Genomic DNA, 20,328 nt, shown 5'->3' with positions numbered 1-20,328 from the left:
TGCCCAAACATGGCAAACCTTGGTCCCAAAATGCACCTATTTCAGCATTTCTCTGCTGACATATGTATTAACATATATATTATTTACATGCACAGCAGCCTTACCAATTGATTTGTCTTTATTCACCTTCCATGTCAGAGGCCCCTCGTGTATCAACTTCCTCTTGGTCAAATCTAGGTTCTGTTGGAATGGACATAACATCAACATTGTTTCATTTGCTTAAGTGTGATATATTGGGAGATTTGGCAAGAGAACAAGTGCATGAAAGTTTGAGGCAAAGAATTTTGGTCATCTCATAATTTCTACTTCAGAATGGAAAGGTAGCTAATAGGTAATATGCTACAAGAATGCCAAGTAGATGCCATGTCAACTACAGCTTGGTATACAATGCTCTTAATTCACTCAACAAGCTCACCCAAAAAACTATTATATATATATTATATCTATATATATATATATATATATATATATATATATATATATATATATATATATATATATATATATATATAGATATATATATATATATATATATATATATATATATATATAGATATATATATATATATATATATATATATATATATAGATATATATAGATATATATATATATATATATATAGATATATATATATATATAAATATGGGTCTTGCAGCCATTACAACTTTAATGGCATCATCCTCATGACTACCAAGTAGATGCTAATGTATGGCTAAACAATCATTTTTTCCTATGAATGGTGACAATACATAATATTAAAATATATTAAATGCCTGGACCCACTAGCCTGCTCAAAATCAAATTTGAGTAAAAACAATTAAAATAAGTTACATGGGTGCCAGTGCTATAAATAGCCAAAAGAGACACCTACCCTCAGTTCATCTATCATTGGATACTCTCCTGGCTTCAAACAGGACAGGTCCAGCCTGCGTTGATAATCTTCTAGTCTCTGCAAATGCACCAAAGGAACAAGAATGCTTATACAGATTCAGAGGCTCAAAAACAAACAATGATCGTTTGGTTGTTCGATTTATTTCCCTTTCAATTTATTGTATATAAAATTGCCATGGGATCATGCACATTCTTATAGAAAGTAGTAAAGTCTGTGCATATAGGAGAATGGCACAAAAGTTCTACAAGACCCCTGTAAATAGCTGCTAGACAAGTTAGATATGCAGGAAAGCAGCAATACAAACTTACATTAACTGCCATTCATTCAGTGAAATAAGCTCAGTCTGTTTACTAGACTAGGTAAGTAAGAATTTGAATCAACACTCTTTATCCTATATTTGTGACAATTTCAGAATTATGTAACAGCCTCTCTGAGACAATATTATTACCTCAGTAAAAAGTCATGCAGATTTAAACAGCACTCCAAGAAAAATTAGGGGGGGGTTAATGTCAAGATTATATTAATAAAAAATGTGCCAATATGATTTAAAAGATTAAAAGCATTAAAAGATATAGCAGTTGGGTTGCATGTCCACTACCCACACCTAGAAAGTTGGAAGAAGGAGATATATCAGCCTTTTTAGAATCTTTAAATAGACACTAGCACTAGTGTATGAAAGCTAAATCACTTTTATATCCAGACCAGAATGTTATCGTCTGTCTCACCTGCTTGTTTTCTGCCTCTTTAACCGCCTGATTTACGTAGTCCAAGATGTTGCGGCAGTGGTTTGCTGCTTTATTCACCTTTTCTTTTTCATTCTCTTGATCTAATAAAAAAAGAACACTTGTAATGTGTTGATACATTGTTTAAATTCTTTACTTATATTTTCAGACATACTTGTTTTTAAAGGAATTGTTCAGCATAAAAATAAAAACTGGGTAAATATATAGGCTGTGCAAAAAAAAAAATTCAATATAATTAGTTAGCCATAAATGTAATGTATAATGGAGTGACTGGATGTCTAACACAATAGCCAGAACACTACTTCCTACTTTGCAGCTCTTATTGGTTACCAATCAATGACTTTAGGGGGGCCATATGGGTCATAACTGTTCGCTTTTGAATATGACCTGCTTGCTAAGGAACTAAAGGATCAAAAGCAAACTCACAGAACAATTATGTCCCATGTGGCCTCCCTTAAAGGAGAATTCAACCCTGTACCCCCCACCATACGTAGACCCTGCTCCCTCCTCCCCCAGCCTAACTGCCCCCCACAGGGAAATGCCACATACTTTATACTTACCATCTTCTTCGGTAAGCTGACTGGGAGATCGGCCTGTCGGCACATGTGCAGTTGGGGCAATTTGCCGGTTTGAGACAACTGTGCATGCGCCGAAATGGACGGAAATTGCAAATCTCCCAGTCAGCTTACCAAAGACCCGAAAGGTGGCTGCTTGGAACTCTGCTGCCTGAATCTGCGCCGAGGGGTAAGTATAAAGTATGGGGCATTTTCCCGGGGGGGGGGGGGCAGTTAGGTGGGGGGAGGTGGGTCTACGTGGGGTGGGGGGTACGGGTTTTTATATTAAAGGGTTGAAATCTCCTTTAAAGTTACTGACTAACGAAGAGTTAGAGAGCTGAATAGCAGGAAGTAGTGCTCTGGCTGTTATGTTAGATCCAGTCACTCCATGCTTATATTTTACACTGAACTGTTCCTTTAAGAGATTAAATGGAGGCAAAAAGGCAACCCAATTTCCCAAATTATCAATAAATTTCTACAGAGTCTGGTTTAGTTAAATAGATGTTCAGAATTTGAAGGTACCTGTATTATAAAGGATGAAGAATTGGTGCTATTCAGTACCTGAATATCGGGCAATGTTATCCAGCAGAAGTGGATACTTGGTTAGTCTCTGCATCTCAGTGGGAATAATATCCTTCAACTGCAGGCGCTTACATAGAGGATTACTCTCGGCATCCTACAAGGACACATTTATCATCATTATTAAGCCTGTGATCACATGCACATGCACCATCTCTTAGAAACATCTTTATTTCACTTCTTCACTAATTAAATCTCAGACAAGTTACTCCACAATCTGTCAGAAGGACAACCTGTGATTCAGCAGCTTCTGGACCACCCAGCATGTCACTAGCATTAGTTGGGTCATCCAAAGTAATTCCTATTATCAAACAAGAATACTTTAACAGACAGGGCCGGATTTACATAGTAGGCCTGCTGACGTTCATCGTCCCTGTCCCCTCCCCTTCCTTTGTGCACATAAGCAAATTTTCAGCATAAAGGTCCAGAGTGCAGGGGATTGGTGCACAGGAAATGTTAAAAACTATTGTATCTACTGCGAATCTCCAGAGCCAGAACCAATGCGGGTGTCATTGGGCAGCATGCTGCCCCCCTAAAATGCTGCCGCCCTAGGCCCGGGCCTTTGTGGCCTTTCCACAAATCTGGGCCTGTTAACAGATGGTTACTGAGAAGGATTTCAAATTATAAATGGTCTTTCACATGCCTCTGAACAAAGTTCTCACATACCGTTCATACTAATACTAATAGCAACTGTATCTTTATTTACATTTGTCTGACCCTTTTAACTGGTTCAACTGGTTTTATGCAATATATATTTATGGTTTGAATTCATGTATAGAGCTGGGCAAGTCAATAGATAGCATCCCTTTAAAAGGATGTAAGTTGGTATACAACTAGTTAGTTGAGCTATAGTGAAAAGGGTGGATAATAGCCACACAGGAAATGACTGTCTGATGAAACCAATGTATGTGAATAATTTAGGAGGAATATTTGAGGAAATAATAGATCCAGTTTATGTTTTTTTTTTATAAGCAGCAGCTATGAATTCTTCCTAGTGTTGTATTTTATTCCATCATGCTGGTTCTACATGGCATTTGTACATGTGCATAAAGGGAGTTTGAACTAGTGAAGGAGCTCATGGAACTCAGTTTATAACTGATGACATCAGAACTCACCGTTTATAATAAGGATGCACTATTTTGGATTCGGCCGAACCCCCGAATCTTCTTGCATATGCAAATTAGGGGTTGGAAGGGGAAACCTTTCTTACTTCCTTGTTTTGTGACAAAAAGTCAGATGATTTCCCTCCCCGCCCCTAATTTGCATGGCTTTTGTGTATGATATATATATATATATATATATATATATATATACACATACACATATACATAAATATAGGACAGAAGTTGGGATATCGGCACTCACAAAAGTCTAGTAATACAGATGCTTGGGTGCAGTCTTCAAACATCAAATATATAACTCAACGAATCTGCACAACTCACAACGTATACTTTATTGGAAGCAGCAGTCAGTGTCCAATAAAGTATACGTACATTTTTTATAAGCCCTGAGTTCTGCGGATTTGTTGATATATATATATATATATATATATATATATATATATCTATCTATATAAACTAATAATATAAAAACAATAAAATATCATCAGTATATTCCACATGATGCAATTCTAAGTTGCGGCTGTATTGAGGGGGTGATACAAGGACCAATATTGGTGCATATGGTGGAAATAAAAAACTGATAAAAAAATCTAAATAAAGAGGTATCCATAGCATATAGTCACTGTAAGAGTTTGAATGTTAAATTCCCTTTAGTGCCAATGTCTGATTATCGGAGTATATCAGACTATAAAAAACAGAGAGGGTTTCAGGTGTAACTAGAGGTGGGTCCGCATACATTAGTGTGATTTCAGAGTGAATATTTTCTACTGTTAAGACAGTGTCTCAGACCAGTGCCATCTTTATTGGTACTGCCCAGAAGGTTCCACTCACCTGTACGAAGGCAAGGAATTTCAGATCCTTCTTTTGGCGAGATTTTATCATCTCTAAAGCAAAAGGCTGGTTACTGCAAAAGGTGGCCACTGCCTGCTTCAGTTTCTCCTCTTCTGCTCCACTGAACTACAGGAAAAAGAAATATTGATGAGCTGCATAAAAAGATGCTTGACTGAATAAAGTATCCAGAGATAATCTAGAAAATTAGTGGGGAGTAGATATAATGTTCAAACAGGATAGCTGATATAAAAATGAAGACTTATGAAAGCAATGCTGTATTTAAGAAAGACCTGGCACTCTTACCCAGTTCAGAACATAGTCTCCAATTTCTTCAACCACAGATGTTTCATAACGTTTCTTTACTGCTTTCATTTGCTCATTAAGTGCACCTAAAAGAAAAAGTGAAATATATTAAACCTGTCTTAATGTTATAGCATTATAACAATTACCCATGAATAAATGAAAACAATTCTGCATAGGATAAGTCTGAATAGGAATCATTGGTATTCATGAACATAAAAAGAACAGTATCCAGTAACCACAATATTTTCTCAAATTAACAGTTGTGGGGAGCAGGTCTGCAAAAGGAAAGGAAAAACAATAAAGAGTCTTAAATATATATAAAATACAAATACAGATATAGGACCTGTTATCCAGAATGTTTGGGACCTAGATAAAGGATCTTCCCGTAATTTGGATCTTCATACCTTAAGTCTACTAGAAAATCACGTAAACATTAAATAAACCCAATAGGCTGGGTTTGCTTGCAAAACGTATTAATTATCTTAGATCTGAATCAAGTATAAGGTACTGTTTTATTATTACAGAGAAAAACAAAATAATTCTTAAAAATTTGGATTATTTTGATAAAATTAAGTCTATAGGAGACGGACTATATGTAATTTGTAGCCTTCTGAATAATGTGTTTCAGGATAATGGATCCCATACACGTTACACAATCCCTCTAAACTCACTTATAGCTGGCAAGGGTATTATAATGCTCCTAGCTTCAAAGATTATCAATAACATCCAAATACTTCGTTCTGGCTGCAGAATAACTAACCCCCTGTATTGGGTAGAAAATACTAACCATGGACTGTCTTACAATCCTATTCACATTTTTCAGTTTTAATTCAAACCAGTCTATTGTGTTCTTCAACTACGCTGAATTAATCAGAAGACCTTCAAATGGTAGTCTTCTTGGTTAAGTGGGACACTGCCAGAGGACGACATCAAAATTTGGTGGGTGGGGGAAAAAAAATTAAAAAAAAGACGCTGTTTGCCTACATAGGACTGCACAAAAACAGCGTAAATTAGGGGAAAACCTAAAACCTGGGTTCTACTGTACATAAAAGGTTTTTATTCTCCTTTAAGAATTGCAGATGATTTTGCCTATTGGACATCTGATTTTTTTATTATCCTGTAAATTCAATGTAAAGCTTTTTGTTTTTTTTTTAATTAAAGAGACAATATGCATCCACATCTTAAAAAAAGGCTTGCAGAGGAAAACAATGTAGAAATGATGCTTCTGAAGGAGTGTGAAAAGTTTTATATGAATACTTTCCATATTTACACAGGGCATTGGGGAGAATATCATTAATATGCATCTAATAAAAGTCTTGGTGGGCCTTGTTTCAGAAAAGTTATATAGGGCAGACGTAACCTGTACATTATTAAAAATTATTAATATAACATTTTGCGACCGCAATGACTTTCAATGTACACCATTTGGTGCTTAGTTCAGCTCTCCTTTTCTCCAGTGAATACAATTAGAAAAACATATATAGAAAATAAGCTATCCTATTATTTTTTTAACCTTGTTTTGTTAAATTATTTGTAACAAAATTTTAAAAGCACCTTGTACACTGTTGGCACTATATAAATGATAATGAGAAAGTACAAAATAACATTTCATTAATTCATCCAAGGAGGATAGGAATTTGATAAACAAGCGTCTTTAAATCTTGTGTAATTCCATATACTTAATTTACTTTTCACCCTGTACAAATGCTTGAGATGGGCAAGTCTTATATTAACATATAAGATAAACTCAAAGTCTGGCTTAGTACTCTGCTGCTACCAATATTTCCTTTACAGACCTCCTCAAATAAAAGGTAGAGTTAAGTGTTTTCTTTGATGTTTAGGACACAGAGCCAGCTTTCTCGATATTTCTTTATTCAAAATATAAAATTGAATATTTGAAATACTTAAATGTAAAAAAAAATTAATTTAACTGTAATAGACCCTGTTTATACTAACCATGAAGTTGTAAGATTTCTTCTAAGTTGGAGAAAATATTTCGGGTTTCTGCAGGAGTTAAGAGATTTTCACGAATCACGCGTTGATGAAACACTTGGTCCAAAACACTGAGTTTCTGCACATGTGCCCTTTCAGTGCAAAACAGCTCTAAAGAGACATCAATAAAAAAGTTAGTAATTTATCTCTTCAATCCACATGTACTTTTTTGGCTTCCTCCCCCCATTATGGTGATAACTGTTTTTCTAAAATATATACTTAACAGATCATAAGGTCAGAAAAAGTGCATTTCCCTTTTTTTGTTTATTTGCTATGAACTAGGGCTTAGCAGGTTGTGAATATGAATGTTATTTGACACCACTGAAGAAGGCCTAGACTTTGCATTAAATGTGTAGGAAGTGGTCTATAACAATAGGTCCTCCTAGCGAAAAGGGCTCACTTTTGTAATTAAAATTAGAATTAATCTGCCTTTTTTTCAAGTGGTCAATAACACAGAGCCTAGAGTCTAAAGCCAAAATTAGCAAAAATAAAGCCATTTCGTATTGAATCCACATGCATACATTCCAGACTTCCTCATATTTTTTTAAATGTGGTCATATATTCCACATTGGCAATATCCTCACCGTTTATGACTTCCTGTTGCTTGATCTCGTGCGGTTTCAGTTTCTGCAGGGTGTCCTTACTAACAAGCTGCTGCCAGTTGGGTGGATCTTGTTCCTGGTCTATCTCATGGTGCTCATCCTCACTCTGAATGTCACTTAGAGCAACGCTGTCCAACCTATGTGGTGGAGAAAAAAAAGAGTCTCAGAAATTGAGCAATAAGATTAACAAATGCCAAACCCTAGAAGGAGATATGCAGTATTTATTGCAAATATGCTAAAAAAAGAAGATAATGCGGTCTCAAAGACAAGATGAACTAAATAACTGGAGGAAGAGATGGACATACCAGCAAGGAGGAAACTCAAGGATTCATTTAGTTTCTCCTACCCCCCCAAGACTTAACTCCCCAATTGTCCTGCACTGGGCTGGGTGGTGTGTAGAATAAAAAAATAAAAAAACAAACAAACTTACTTTCTGAGGAGTTTTGGTGTTCCTAGGTCAGTTAACCTGATAATAAAAAGTAAATAATTAGTAATGAGAATAAATGGTGGTGTTCAGTAATGAAAGTGACATTCAAAATTAATAATTTTTATTATAGTAAATCACAAACTAACAAAGAAGCAAATAGTTTGTTCCAAATAATTGCATAAGTCACAAAAATTGAGAGCTACAAAATAGAACACCAAGTAATATTATGTGTGTATGGAAGCCAAAATATACACAGAATAAATGAAATATTGCCCTTTCAGGCACTTGCTATACTGTACACATACCGGTCTGCTTCACCAATCTCTTCATGTAAGTGGTCAAGTGATGGTGATGGAAAGTCAAATATTGGGCCAGATGTGCGAGTGCCCCCATCAAGGGTATCTACAGATGACATATTCTCACCACCACATCTAGAAACTATGGAAAAGAGAAGCGTAAGAGCAGGTAGCAATGTGTGACATGAAAGTCTTTACAGCACTTTACGTATTTAAAGATTTCCAAGGCAGCACACTCCATAGTAAATAAATAACTTAGGTTCATCTTGTATGTGAGGCACTAACCTCCCTCCACTTCTCTTCCAACTTCCTGAAAGGTGTAGGCCGCACCCAAATTAGATGATGGCGAGAAGGGTGTGTCAGAACCCTCAATGGAGCCACCGCTGGTTCGCAATCTACTTCCATCTGCTGGTTCAGGGCTACTGGATGAAGATGTGGATAAGTGCTTGGGGTGGCGTTGCCGCTGAAGTTCCATAGCCTTGCCAACTGTACAAAAAAACCATCATTAAAGTTTTAATAAACAAGTGACCAATTTCTATTACAGGAAGAGAGTGGGATAAAGGGGATTGCAATTTCCCAATAAATCACATCCCAATAAAATTAGTTTTCATTTTCTTTTGGGGGTGGATTGTTGTATTTCTGACCAAAAGAAGCAAGGGAAGTATAGCTTCCATTTCTATATGTGGAACTTAAAATATTATGCTATTTTATGAATAAAGCATTATGGCTCTTTAAAGAAGGTAAGAATTGTTTTTGCAAAGTGCAAACAACTGATAATATGCCCTACAGCACAACAACTGCAAACAGACTCAATCATGCCACAAGGTGAAAGCTATATGGTAAAATTAATTATTAGTTATATAACCCCAACATACTCTGTAGGGGTTTAAAGAGATTATACATCTTTCACAGCAGCCCATGTCCAAGTGCAGCATACAATCGAAGGTCCCTTTTGCATTCACACAAACACAGTATGGACTTTCATATTTGGAACCAAGTGTAGGAAGAAACCCAACACACATAAGCATGGGTATAAAATAAAAAAAATCTTTGCAGATACAGGCAAAGCGGAAATCGAATATAGGTTTCCAACACTGCAAAACTTTCCCTTCTTAACAGCTCAGTTGCACTGGAACATTCTGGCATTCTGGCCTAGAGGCCACAAGTGCAAGTGTAAACGACAAGGCTATCCTGGTATGAAACGCTATAGGTATTCTGGGCACAAATGCTGCCCTTATAGGATCATTTATCAAAGTTCGAATTTCGAGTTCATGTGAATTTTTTTTAACTCGAACATACTCACAATTCGACTGGGAGGTTATTCCGATCCAACATTTCGAATCGTATTCGATTTGTATGAATCAAGTTCTTCTCCAAAAAAAAAAAAAAAAAACTCGAATGTCAGGAAGGTGATTAACATCTTCAAATGGACTTCTGCCATTGACTTGTACATGAACTCGGCAGGTTTTAGATGACAAATATTCAAATTAGGACCGTTTCCATGGTGATAAATCTCACATTCGAATAGGGGGATTTAAATTTGAATTTTGTGTGTGAATTTTGCCTTTTTTTTCTGAAAATTCTAACTGGAATTTACTATTCGACACTTAATAAAACTGCCCCTTAGTGTGTGGAGTTTGAATATGCACTTATTAGGCAGCAACTGCAATAGTAAAATGGGCGACTGGCCTCTAATGTTTTCAAGTCACTATGACCAGCACATGTCCACATAAAAGGGTGCAGGACTGGATTTTCAGAACAAGCAACCATCTGTGTGCAGTGTTTAACTGATAATATGATAGAATGTCTAAGTGCCCCACAAAGGGAGTTTTCATGGCAGTTTGATGGAAACTGTGCAAAAGACAAATCACCTTGCTTTGAGTTTGGCAAACTTCAGACTCTTTCTGTGCTGTGAAACGTCAAAGAGAAATGGCAAGGATACATTTGGGCTGAGATATTATATGTTTCTCAACTAAATTTTAGAGATAGCCATCATTATTTACCTCTCTGCCCTGATTTCCAGTTATGTATTGTCTGCTGTTTCATATAACGACCGTTCCCTTAGCAGATTTTTGAAATGCTCATTCTCTTAAATACATTCACATTAGCATGCATACACTTATCCAGAATACCAAATCGGCCTTAAAGTTTGAGATATTGGGTGGGAATATTTAAGTAATCATTAATTCAGCAATATGACTGGTTGGATTGATACATACTTGCATTGCTATCTTGCCGGCTAGGTTTCCGCTGAGGTGCAAGGATGCTGGGAAATCCTCTCCGCTTTACCTTTTCCTCCCCCTCCCGATCCTTCTTCATGCTTTGCTAAAACAAAGAAAGGGTTCCCTTATTTTCCAAGGTTTATGACAAACTATAAGGAGAAAAATGTATCTATAGCTGGAAAAAGATTATTAAAAGAGAATTTCACCTTTAAATTAACTTGTAGCATAACAAAGACACAGTTAGCCTGAGACAATTTGACATTGGTCTTAATTTTTTTAATGTTTTCTGAATTATATAACTTTTTGTTCAGTAGCTACTAGTAACCAGGAAGTGGATGGAATGAGAGACTGGAACATGAGTTGGAGAGAAACTGAACAGAAAGATAAGAAAAATTAACAACAATAAGGGGCAGATTTATCAAAGGTCAAGGTGAATTCTTCGAAGGAAATAAAAAATCTAATTTCAAGCTATTTTTTGTGTACTTCGACTAGGGAATACCGTAGTCCAAATTAGATTAGACTTCGACCATTCGCCATCTAAAACCTACCTAATTGCTGTTTTAGCCTATGGGGGACCTCCTAGAACCTATTTGGAGTCAATTGGTGGACTTTGAAAATTCAAAGTTTTTTTGGGGAAAAACTTTGAATCTAATTCGATTGAATGCGTTATTCCTTCGATTCGAATGCGGCCGAATATGGACCTATTCGATCAAAGCGGACCTATTCGACCAAAAAAAAACAACTTAATTTCGGTTGGTCTTTTTTAATTCGAATTTCAACGTTTTTTCAATTCAAAATTCGACCCTTGATAAATATGCCCCTTAGTGTCACCTAACAATAGCTCTGGAAAGCTGGAAATAGCTGGAAAGAGGGAGGAGAGGTAGAAAAGTAATAGAAAAATTAAAAGCAACTGAAATGTTGCTAAGAATATCAAATTCTAGAGTGTACTTTAAGTTTCATTTTTACCTGTACAGTATATATATTTGCAATTAGGGTTTTATGGCAGTAATTAAATAGTTATTCAAAGATAAAATTTTGTGTGTTGACTTAAGTTTTTAAATATGTTAAACATGTCAGTTAGAAGAGTTTGAAGCAAAATTTGGATTTTTTATCATCGCAAAAATGAAAAACCATCAGTAAACTGTCCCTTTCCCTGTATTATTTTATTCTGCATGAACTCCATTATTTTACACCAATTCAGACCTTGCATAACCCATAAAAGTAAATGGAAAAAAAATAAACCAGCAAGTGAGTTGCAGTGGAAAAAACATGGCAAAACTCGGGATGGACAAATGCCATATTTTCCCATGGTATTTTGAAAGGGCTGCTTCTGTTTCCAACCGATTATTACACGGAGGTATACAATAACTGAAAATCAATACAAAATATATGATAAATATGACATTTTTACATAGTGATGTCTGGTGATGTAAAATAAATAAAATGTATCTCTCTCCATTTTTTTGCCTTGATAAAGCATAAGCGAAACGTACGTCGGCGAGCCTTCAAACCCTTTTTTTTTTTTAAAAAAAAGCTCATCATTGAAATCTTACCTTTTTAAACCTTAATTGAATCTCGGATCCAGAGAAATTTAATGGAATTGTAGCGCTATTAGCGCAACATTCATTCCTTTTATTCTCTTTTATCTCTAAGGCACTGAGGATTTGTTGGTTTTATAGCAAAGTTAGCTCTCTTTACCAGACAGTTAAACGTAGTAACGAGACCACAGTCCTCAGTGTTCTGCCTTCCTCCCAAGTGTGGTGTCCCAGGGCTTAGAACAACGCAGCTAGTTTCTTCGGGACAACTCCACCTCTATACTATTTTCTCTTTTCTAACTTTTATTCATGAATTGCAGACGTTTTATTTTTAATTGTTTGATACCATGATGAACTCACTTTAAAATTATAACTACAGCACTAGCACCTTATTTAATTCATATAAGAACCATGAACTTTTAGATTATTCATCAATTGTGTGTAGATACATTTTGTTGAAGGTCACAGCACCTAATTTATAGCACCTTAGCACTTTAATCATAATTATTTGTATTAACACAATCGATTGAAATACCATTAATTGTATGTTGGTGCTAAATTGACTGAGAACTAAGCATATGTTTATAATAGCACTAAGCACTTATATAATTAGATCTCAATTAATTTTAGTAAGGTAGTGTGGGGTTTTACTGCTTTCTCTTGTTTTTAGTAAAATGTATATCTCTGTCATACCTCCCAAAATAATTCAGAGATCAATGGACAGGTTGGTATTTGGATTTTTTTTGCGGATGTTATTCTTTTCATCCCTAATTTTATACACTTGGAGAGACAGTATTTGATGGATAACATTCCAACCAATTAACTAAATATAATTTGTACAATATTTTTTCAGAAGTATGTTTTAAAGATTGCGCATTCACTCTTGGGCAATAAATTTGATCGCAATAAAAGGAATAGACACAAATATCCTATTTGAAATACCAAAGTCTATATATTTCCTTAACATATAAAGCAAAATAAAACTAACATGAACCCTACTTGGAAAGGAGGATTTTGTATACTTACCGTTAAATATAGCTTTAGTTACATAGGGGACACAGAAATCACCAGTTTAAGCTACTCCCTCCAGGAGGAATTTTGTGGTATAAACTGGTCTTTGAAAGAACACTCGTATGCTGAAAATCTAAAACATTGGTAGATCAAGACAACAAACTGCTAGCATGTACCTTAATTTTGGGGAGGAATCCAATTCGACCACGTTTCTGTTCAAGACTTCGTGGCTCTTTAACTTTGACACCAAGATGCTTCATGTAGGTTAGGATCACATACTGTATGGTATTGCTATGAATAAACAGCAGGTTTCAGTATATAAAGAATGCAGAACGAAGGAACATATTTCATTGGTGCTTTAGGTACTTAAACATACTGTCAGACGTTTTCTATGCTCTCTAGTTCTAAACGCATTTACAACTGTGTTTAAAGGAGAACTAACCCCCCAATAATAAAAACCCCTATCCAATACCCTACATAGTAACCCCTCCCTGCCCCCCCATCACCACTATTCAGAAGCAGAAATAAAAACAGGAGTAATTATAGCAGATTACTCATCACTGACTACAGTGGTAAATGCCACAACAACTAAAAGTCTCAGGTCAGAGGCCACTTGTTACAGTTCTCATTGAAGTTAAGCAGAAACTATGCCTAAAGCTTGATTTCTGCTCAGGGGCGATCCTGGCCCCTCTGCTGCCTGAGGCAGCAGCAGTTGCTGCTGCCCCCCCTCCCCCAGAAATTTGCTCTTAAAGTACCAGGAGCAGCATTTTTGCTGCCCCTGGTACCTAGTGGGGCGCTGCCACCTGGGGCGACAGCCTCAACTCGCCTCATTGGCGAAGCACCCCTGTTTCTGCTACATAATAGCCAGGCCCGTAAACCTTAGTAGGGAGTTTCTCTCTGACTACTTAAATAACCCAACCATAAAAGAGAAATCTTTTAAAAACAATCAATCTCTCTTACATGGTTGCAAGAGCTGCAATATGCATGCTATATTTCTTCAAGTTACACAGTAATGGAAAGTTTACTCACCCAGTTAAATTGTATTCACATTTTGATAACAGAGACCCCATTTAATAAAAATGCAGAGTATACATTGTATATATAGACAGGACATTACCTTTTTTCATCTTCAGGAGTCTGTGATGTAAACCTGAGAGGAATAGAATATGAAAACGTGTGTTATAACGTTGAAACAAGAGGCCATTGCCTAGGACCAACTTTTAGTTTACGTTGGAAAACAACATTTTTAAGATTAACACCAGCTTTCAAAATAGGTCTAAATTTTCTCATTGGTAACAACTTTTATATTTTTCAGTGTAAAAAAAAATACATATTATACACACTATTTTACAGTTTTCATAATATTCCCGAAAATCTATTTAAAACAAAATACACTGTTGCATAAAATGTGATGTAAAATTCATAATAATTAAAACTTGAAAATACATCAGCTATCTTACTAAAATGTGCAACTTACAAATTTTGGGGCGACTCCAATGGTTGGAATTCATTCCCTTATCTTTTTTATTACTCTTGGAAGAAGAGCTAGTGGAGGAAAGATGTAGGCCAGAGTGAAATTCCATGGCAGCACTAGTGCGTCTACTGCCATTGCTTGTGGGTTGTTGCTTCTTGCCACGTATTTTGGTACCTTGTGGTTGTAACGTGACGCCATTAGATCCACCTCTGGAAGAGTCCATCTTGCTACTAACATTTGGAAGACCTCTGGATGAAGGCTCCATTCGCCCTGGTCTAAGGACTCCCATTTTAGATAATCCACCTTCCAATTTTCTAATCCTGGAATGTATACTACTGATATTGCTGGTACATTTATCGTTGGAAAAGTCGCCACCATCGTTCCCAGGACTTGCATTGCTGTCCTGAGTGAGACTGTGGATGCTGTCTGGATCAACCCAATCCGCTTTTTTAGTGTGTTGATCTTTGATGCTCTGTTCCTCCTGGAGTCCAGAATTAACCCTAAGTACTCGATGCTCTGTGACGGGATTATCTTGGACTTGCTGTGATTGATCAACCAACCCAACTGTGTCAAGGTCTGTAAGACTTGAGTGGTGTGACTATTGGCGAGCACCAGTGAGGGGGCCTTTACGAGAAGATCGTCCAAATATGGGATGATTCGAATGCCTCATAGTCTGAGATTCGATAATGCGGCTGCCATTATCTTTGTGAAAATCTGCGGAGTTGAAGAGAGCCCGAATGGTAGTGCCACGAACTGCCAATGTTGTCCAGCCATGTAGAATCTGTGATGATGAGGATGGATGGGTATGTGTAATTATGCATCCTTTATGTCTATCACAGTCATGAGTTCCTTGTCCTCCATGGACATCAGTACTGACTGAATGGACATCTTGAAGTGCTGTTTCTTGACACATCGATTTAGGGTCTTTAGATACCGAACCGGTCTGTATGATCCGTCTTTTTTGGGGAGCATGAAAAGATTGGAGTAGAAGCCCTTTCCCCTTTCTTTTTCCAGAACTGGTTGAATAACCCCTGAGCTTGCCAGGTCTTGGATTACAGTTAGGAACTGTTGATATATTTCATGGGAACAACCTATTCCTCTGACGGGCGAATGGTTAGTGTCAGAGTGTAATAATAACATAGGGTTTATATCTATTATCCAAGTCCCCCCAATTTCTCTGACACCGCAATGCCAACGGCCCAAGCCAGGCTATGGACAGGGAGATGGTCAAGTGTTCTTCTAGATGGACAGTGGTCACTCATATAAATGATACTAGAGCATGATAATAAATAGTCTTCATTCTGCTATTAGAAACCAAATTGTCAGCATTGTCTCTTAGGGCCTTGTGCAGAAGTATTGCTCAATAACTGATTTTGCTTCCTGTCTGAAATTACTAGACACTAGCTCAGGAGGTCGTGTGCGGTTGGAACCAAATAATTATCTTATCTTGCAATACTGCGCATCTTGCAAGAATGTAGAAATGTATATGTCAGTAAGTTTCCATGCCTTACAATGTTTAGACCATTTATAGTATGTCTGTCTGTGTACCCCCACTTCTGTCTTACCATTTATGACATCAAAAATGGTATAAAAGCTTATGTCAGGTGGGAGTATCTTTGGTAAGCCCTTGGGTGACATTCCATATGTTACTCAAACAGCTTACCCAGAAAAAACTTATGTTATCTTGACTTTAGTAATTTGTCCATTTAGTAATTTTTCAAATTGTCTTTGGCTTGACTTGTCCACACCTCCTGAAAGGATTTTAGGCGGCCGCCTAGGGGAATCCTTTCGGTGTGGGCGTACCTTCATGCGGAAGTGGATTTTTCCTGGGAGGGCTTGGTTGACCCCTTGGAGGAGGACCAATTAGCTCTCTGTTTGGTTTGGTTACTAGGGCGGCTATTTGTGCTAGATCTGTCCACCTGTGTTCTGCTTCTTTGTCCCTGACGAAATGGACGAAAAAAGGGCCTATGCTTCAGGGGAGGCCGCTTGGGTTTTGTCTGAGGAAGTAGAGTACTCTTTCCTCCTGTTGCCTGCGAAATGATCTTGACCAGTTCAGTTTCAAAGAGCTGTTTTCCCTGAAATCCAGGATTCGGTTCGGGATTCGGCCTTTTTCAGCAGGATTCGGCCGAATCCTTCCGCCCGGCCGAACCGAATCCAAATTTGCATATGCCCTTCATTAATCTAGCTATGGAAGTGGAGGATTAAAGAGTTTTGCTGAGGCAGAAACCCTGAACTAGCTAGCCCTTACAGACATATGTCAATTATTTACCCTTGTGTACAGAACTATAGAATATATTGGCATTTTGCATATCAATACTATGTATTTAAGATTATCTGATTAATCCTGCAGGGTTACTTACAAAATCTCCTCAATCTTTTGAACAATCTGCTCTGCACAGGCCCTTTCCTTGTCAATTGTATTACGGTCTCTGAATCGCTCTGTATCCAGTTTGGAGAGTTCTCCCTCTGCCAGGGTCAGTCCCATGCTGCGCTTTTGCCTGGGAAGGAAAAGGATTGAGTCAAATTTTTTTAGCACATACAAGGCTAATGCCAGATAGGGGTAAATCAGCCAATCTGTTGGTCTAGGCTGGGTCTTATGTCTGCACTGAGCCAATACATGCATATGCATGTTCCTGTGCCGAAATCCACTCTATGTGCCTACATCAAGGCTGAACACAGGAGCCATCTTGGCTATTGGATCAGCTGATTCTCAGCCTGCGTTTATTTGTTTTACCTGGATGAGAATAAGCCCTGTGTGGCAGTAGCCTGAAAGCCAGAATAAGGGCACACTTACTTAAAATCCTCCAAGTTTTTTTTAACATCCTCAGAGAGTCTTTCTTGCACAGTCTGGATGTATTGTCGATGCAGCTCCTCTGGAATCAGCTCTGGTCTTCTTTTCTCTAAGATACAAAAATGTTTTTAACACTAATTAAAACAAGTCACTAAATAGAGGTGGACAATTTTGGAATTGGAAAGGAATTGTCAGTATAAACATAAAAACTGGGTAAATAGATAGGCTGTGCAAAATAAAAAATGTTTCTAATATAGTTAGGCAAAAATGTAATGTATAAAGGCTGGAGTGACTGGATGTCTAACATAATAGCCAGAACACTACTTCCTGCTTTGCAACTCTTGGTTACCAGGCAGTAAGCAATTAGTGACTTGAGGGGGGGGGAACATGGGTCATAACTGTTTGCTTTTAAATCTGTGCTGAATGCTGGTGATCAATTGCAAACTCACCGAACAGTTATGTCCCATGTGGCCCTCCCTTCAAGTCACTGACTAACTCAGAGAGCTGAAAAGCAGGAAGTAGTGTTCTGTTATGTTAGAAATCCAATCACTCCAGCCTTTATACATTACATGTTTGGCTAACTAACTATATTAGAAGCATTTTTTATTTTGCACAGTCCATCTATTTAGCAAGTTTTTACACTTTACTGTTCCTTTAATATCTTCGAAGTACAAGTATAGAAAAACTAGGAAATAGGAACTGTCAAGTTTACTCCAACACATACATAACCAATATCACCTTAAAAAAAAGACCCCTCTCTTTTCACAAGCTCTGGGGCCCCTGGGTTCAATATAGAGGGCTATCAGCACTAGGTTAGCTATGGGTACGTTAGGTGGCTTGTACCCTGGATTTGCCATTTGCCTTTTTTCCCCAAGACACACCTATATTCTTATGTGATCATATTCTTCACTGAATATGCACCCCCTATGGATACGTTCTTTGGTTTCTGTTTTACCACTTCTGTCTATTCTTTCCTGTCTAACTAAAGTTGGTGTCCTATTTTCCTCATTGTTGACTGCAATAATTGTAATCTGTATCTTTGCATTATAGAAGCTGTTTTTTACATGCAATGCATTACTTTCTGTAAGACTTTTCATGGAAAATAGGTGTAATGGCTGTAATTTGATTTTCTTCTGTTTCTTTTTCTTTGTAAAACAAAATAAAAATATTGAGAAAAAAAAAAAAAAAAAAGACCCCTGTGCACTTTCGCTTAAGGAAATAAGGCTGGTGTATATTTAATTTTTGGGACAGCCTGGTCACAAAATTAAATATAAATTACATTTAAAGTGTATGCATCCCTCTCCTGCAATGATTTAATGCAAAACATACCTAATTCAAGAGCAACATCATCTGGGACAGGGACTTTAAGATTCTGTAACAAAAAGAATAGCATAATATTACATTAGCAAACATGCTTATCCAAGCATCAGAGCAACATGCTGTTGCTTATTTAATAACAATGATTGCAAATTGTTTTAGTACATTACTGGGGAACTATGCATTATACTATTAAACACCAGTATAATCTTTATAACAGTACTATTTTTATCTCAAAACTGTTGTGCAATATAATCAAAAAATGTTTTCTCATAGATTGAAACATTGTTGCTTATTCTATTTACTGAGTGCAGAGCTAATTAATTGAATGGTGTATTATAAGCATCCAGCTGGGGTTGTTTTAAGAGAGTTTCAATAATCCTCACCGCTGCTCGCTCTAAGAAGAACTGGTTGAACTCCATAAACACCCTGCGAGTCTCTTTAGAATTTGTTTGCTGGTATAAGTCTGCATGCAAGTAACACAGCTGAGGACAAAGAGTAATAGTTTAGTTAGCTTGGGAAAAGTTTTAACAGATAAACCACTATTATTGCTGGACTTACCAGAGCTGCTGGATCAAACTGGGAGACCACATGATGTATAAATACTGCTAAGTGAGCAGGGTGAGATTTCAACAGGTCCATATTCTGGAAACAGCTACATTGCCCATTTATCTGTGGGGACTTAAAAAATAGTCTGAAAATTAATTTATAGAGTGTGTGTGAGTGAGTGTATAACATATCTATCTAGATCAGGGCTGTCCAACTGGAGGCCCGCGACCCCCCTTTATGTGGCCCTCCACATCAATGTCTGCCTGCTGTGTCTGTTTACCATATGTAAAATTTAAAAGGTATCACTGCAGAGATTAACTGGCCCCTGCATAGTTTAAACCTCAAATTCACACTGTAATCCCCTGTATTCACACCTGTGATGCCCCTGCATTGTTCACACCTCTATTGTTTAGATCCTAAAGCCCTGTACTGTTCACACCTGAGACCCAGACTGAAACTGCCCACATTGTTCACTTGTTCACACCTTATTCAAAATGCTAATGGAGCACCAGCACTGTGTCACTGTATGAAGTACATATTAGACTGGTCCTGATTTTCCGGTCTCCTGCTCTGTTATGTTTTCCTATGCTCCCTGTGTGTGTCATACTTTGCCTGCTCTTTGCACCCTGTGTTTGCCATACTCTGCCTAACCTATGATCCCTATGGAACATAAGCCTGGTATTTGTTCTGGGGGTTTGTTAGCATTTGAAAATTATTGTTAGGGTGCCTAAGGTGTTTAATTATATGCTGTGTTACTGTATTATACACAGGGGAGGAGGAGGCATATCGATTTAAGGGTATGTCTTAATATGACAACTTTTTTCACATATGAGTGGCATCCCTGCCAGTGCCGGGCCAAGGTAGTTTGGCACCCTAGGCAAGAGCTTCAATCAGCGCCCCCCTGCCCTGCATTTAACTCTTTACCATGATGGTTTTTAAATAAAGAAAGTAAGAAAATGTACAACACTTTTTCATTTATATTTCTGCCTCCTGTACCTGTACCAGCAAGCTCAGCAGCTGTCCATAATACAGCCCCCCCTGTACCTGTGCCAGCAGCCATTCATTATACTGCCACCATACCTGTACCA

At 37.3% G+C, this 20,328-nt stretch overlaps 1 protein-coding gene across 1 annotated transcript in view; it reads right to left on the bottom strand.

Annotated features, from left to right (window-relative positions):
- The window catches only part of arhgef12.S (Rho guanine nucleotide exchange factor 12 S homeolog), a gene marked incomplete at its 5' end in the record, with an annotated part of 95,405 nt that overhangs the window by 18,615 nt on the left and 56,462 nt on the right, over nt 1–20,328 (bottom strand). The window contains 19 exon segments of the mRNA NM_001089294.1: nt 105–180; nt 873–950; nt 1,619–1,719; nt 2,752–2,866; nt 4,722–4,847; nt 5,025–5,110; nt 6,981–7,127; nt 7,601–7,755; nt 8,049–8,084; nt 8,351–8,483; nt 8,627–8,827; nt 10,561–10,666; nt 13,286–13,400; nt 14,227–14,259; nt 16,944–17,081; nt 17,378–17,483; nt 18,704–18,746; nt 19,078–19,176; nt 19,253–19,372. Coding sequence (NP_001082763.1) covers nt 105–180; nt 873–950; nt 1,619–1,719; nt 2,752–2,866; nt 4,722–4,847; nt 5,025–5,110; nt 6,981–7,127; nt 7,601–7,755; nt 8,049–8,084; nt 8,351–8,483; nt 8,627–8,827; nt 10,561–10,666; nt 13,286–13,400; nt 14,227–14,259; nt 16,944–17,081; nt 17,378–17,483; nt 18,704–18,746; nt 19,078–19,176; nt 19,253–19,372 — 2,014 coding nt within the window.

Source organism: Xenopus laevis, chromosome 7S, assembly GCF_017654675.1.
Source record: "Xenopus laevis strain J_2021 chromosome 7S, Xenopus_laevis_v10.1, whole genome shotgun sequence".
In the NCBI taxonomy this organism is placed as follows: Eukaryota; Metazoa; Chordata; class Amphibia; order Anura; family Pipidae; genus Xenopus; species Xenopus laevis.
This window is presented reverse-complemented; position numbering and strand designations above follow the sequence as displayed.